Below are 3,385 nucleotides of genomic sequence, written 5' to 3'. Positions count from 1 at the left end.
ACTCCTGGAAGCAGAAAGGCAACGGGTGCCAACCATTGTACAACTTGCATAAGCTGATTCTGGGGGGGCTTTGGGAGGGCACCTGCCCTTCAACACCAGGACTGCAGAGAACTGGGAAGCTTTACTGGGAGCACTGGGAGCAGCAGGTGGCTGGTGTGAGAACAAAAGCAGGGCCGGGGGGGACACACGACCTGCCCAAACTCCGGGTGGGGATGGACTGGGGGGTCCAGGCTGGGCCCGAGGCAATGGGGAGGGGCTGCGGCCGCCACCAGTTCAGGAGCTCTGTGGGGAGAGAAAAGAGGGTGACAGTGGGCTGGGGGGGCTCACATGCTCTGGGGAAGGGGGGACACGACCTCCGGGGACCCCCCTTTACCTTCTCCCGCAGGTAGAAGCTGAGCCCCAGTGCCAGGAAAACCAAACCCAACACGAAGCCCCTGACCCCCACCAGGATCTTGCTGTGGACAGTGTCCTGTGGCAACTCTGGGGGGAGCCGGGTGGGTCAGGACCCCCTAAACCTACCATAGACCACTCGGGACCCCCTGAAAACCTTGTCCTGGTCTCCCCCAGCCCACCCAGCATCCCCTGAAACCTCTTCCCAGTCCCTCGGGGATCCCACAAAGCCCCTCCCATCCCCTTTGAGATCCTGCAACCCCCCTCCCATCATCCCCAGGACTCTCCTGAACCCCTCCCAGTCCCTTTTAAGCCCTCCCAGAACTTCCCAACCCCCTCCCAGTCATTCTAAGCCCCTCCCCAACCTCCCTCCCATCCCTCCCGTCTCTCCCACGACTCCCCAAAGCCCCTCTCAGCCCTGCCAGGACACCCCAATCTCCTCCTCAGCCTCTGCATTGCCCCCCAAAGTGCCTCCCAGTGTCCCCAGTGCTTCCCTGCCCCCTTTGCCAGTGTCCCCCCATGCTGGGGGGGCCGGGCCGTACCCCAGTGCCGGCTGAGGGGGTGCTCCAGGCTGACGTGCTCCACCTGGCAGGGGGAGGTGACCCCACGCTGGGGGGGGATTTCCAGCATCACCAGCACCTGGTAGGTCCAGTCCCCGTTGGGGACCACGTCGGTGGCCACCACGTGCTCCGGCAGCTCCTGCCCATCCTGGAACCACCTCACCTGCACCGGTGCAGGGTAGAAATCCATCACGGAGCAGAGCAGGCGGCTGGGGCCGGGCGGGGAGCTGGAGGGCATCAGCGAGATGGACACGCTGGGGGGCACTGGGAGAGATGGGGGGGACACTGGGATGAGCTGGGGGGCACTGGGGAGAGAGGGTGGAGGGCTTGTAGGACATTGGTAGGGGTTTGGATGGCACTGGGAGGGACTGGGATGGCAGTGGGAGGGACTGGGATGGCAGTGGGAATGGACTGGGGTAGAAGGGGATGGGCCGGGAGGGTCACTGGGGAGAGAATTGGGAGATGTGGGAGTGAACTGAGAACGACTGGGAATGGACTGAGAGGGTCTGGGAGTGGAGTGAGAGGTAATGGGAATGACTGGGAGCGACTGGGATGGACTGGGATGGACTGGGAAGGACCCGAGCGGGACTGGGAGGCTGTGTCCTGGACAGGCAACTCTGCGCTGTGGATCTGCCCGGCAACTGATGAGTCATCGGAGAGACGCGCTCCGATTGGCTGAAGGGCGGAAGCTCTGTGGCAGCAGCGGGGTGGAGACGCGAGGAGGGGGACACTGGGAGAGACTGGGATGGATTAGGGGACACTGGGAAAAAGTGGAACGGATCAGAATGGATTGGGGGCACTGGAAGAGACCTGGATGGACTGAGGGGCACTGGGAGAGATTGGGATGGACTGAGAGGAACTGGGATGGGGCAAAAGGCCACGGGGATGGGCACAGGGAGGGCTGAGGGGTCTGGGGTGATTCCCAGGGAGGGTTTCAGGGGCTCCAGGGTCGTTCCTGGGACAGGGGAATTCCCGAGGGCACCTGCTCTGCCCCGCGCTCACCTCTCCTCTCCACACTGAACGGGGTGAACCCCTCGTAGTTGGGCCGGCACACCGTGTCCACCAAAGCCCGCAGGTACTCCAGCCTTTCCTGTATGCTGTTCCAGTACCTGGCCGCCTTCTCCCCATCCGGGGTGTCTCCCACATAGACCCCCACATCGCTGTCGAAGTGGGCATACTGCTGCCGGTTGTAGATGTTCCTCACCACCACCCTCACCCGCTCGGTGCTGTTGATGAAGTGACACTCGAATTTAAACATCTCCTGGAACACCCCTGTGTGTGCAGGACACGGGTCAGGGGGTGCCTCGTGTTACTCCCCTCCAGCCCCCAGCCCCCCACAGCAGGTTGGGAGCTCAGAAGACTCCGGATCCCCCTTTCCCATCCCCCTCTGCCCCACGCCTGCCGCAGCACCGGCTCTTGGCTGGGGGGGGCAACCCCCCCATCAGCTCGCCGGGGATGGACAGGGGGGTTGGGGACCCCCCAGTGCGGATCCGACCACACCCCCAGAGCCCCAGTGAACCGCTGCAGGGCTCCAGTGATGGGGTAAAGCGAGGGACCCCCATGGCACCCCTCTTCCTGCTCTCCCACCCCCTTTTCCCCCTCTCCCCCCCTCCTCCTAATCCCCAGACCCCCACCTTTCTAAGTTTGGGGCTCCCACTCTCCTCCCACTAAAACCGGGGGTTCCAACCCCCCCCACACACTCACTTTTGTGGCTCCCATCCCCTCTTTTATCCCCCCTTTCGTCCCTTCCCGCCCCCCACGCTCACCCGAGAGCTCCTCGCCTGCAGCCGGGGGGGCTCCCAGCACCACCAGTACCACCAGTACGGCCCCAGCTCCCCACACACGCTCCATCCCCAGCGCCAGGAAGGTGCTGACACCCCAAAACCAGCCGGGCGGGGCCGTTTTGGGGTGTTTTGGACGCGCTCTGATTGGCTTAAGGTAAAGTTGGGGGCTCGTTTAGCGTCGCGTTATCCCGGCAACTGATGAGTCATCAGAAAGACGCACTCTGATTGGTCGCAGGATGGGCCAACGCTTTTTGATTGGCTGAAGGTCGTTTGAGGCGCTGCAGCCCCGGGGGTGGGGAGTTCCCGAGGGATCCGTGGGGTGCGGGGGAGGTGGGAGCTCAGAGGCGCCCAAAAATGGGCATCCAGAGGTCCCGGAGCTCAGCTGAACCAAAAAACGGGGATCTAGTGTCCCGGAGCTCCGACGTGTCCCCCAAACGAGTCGATTTGCTGATCTCGGTGATGGCTCAGTTTGAGCCGGGTCTGCCCAGCAACTGATGACGATCCAGCAGCGCTCGCTCCCACTGGCTGCTGCTGGGGATGACTCTGCCTGCGGTTTGTGGGGTTCGGGGTGGGTTTTGATTGGTCCCGGATTCCTGGAACTTGGCTTTGGGGTGACCTAGATATGTGGGAATGAGGTTCTGAGCCACCGAG

General features: G+C 63.2%; 1 protein-coding gene across 1 annotated transcript; it reads right to left on the bottom strand.

Annotated features, from left to right (window-relative positions):
• Positions 1-201: 201 nt before the first annotated feature.
• Positions 202-2,882, bottom strand: LOC126650010 (class II histocompatibility antigen, B-L beta chain-like; the record flags this gene model as incomplete). The annotated part of the gene is made up of 5 exons (XM_050334450.1): positions 202-280; positions 374-480; positions 933-1,214; positions 1,953-2,222; positions 2,717-2,882. Coding segments are annotated over 5 exons (904 nt in total), but the record flags the coding sequence as incomplete, so codon positions are not given.
• Between the last annotated feature and the right edge of the window lie 503 nt (positions 2,883-3,385).

This window comes from Myiozetetes cayanensis, unplaced genomic scaffold (genome assembly GCF_022539395.1).
Source record: "Myiozetetes cayanensis isolate MyiCay16 unplaced genomic scaffold, myiCay2020 scf534, whole genome shotgun sequence".
Taxonomy (NCBI): Eukaryota; Metazoa; Chordata; class Aves; order Passeriformes; family Tyrannidae; genus Myiozetetes; species Myiozetetes cayanensis.
Note: the sequence above shows the minus strand (reverse complement) of the source record. Positions and strands in the feature narration are given on the sequence as shown.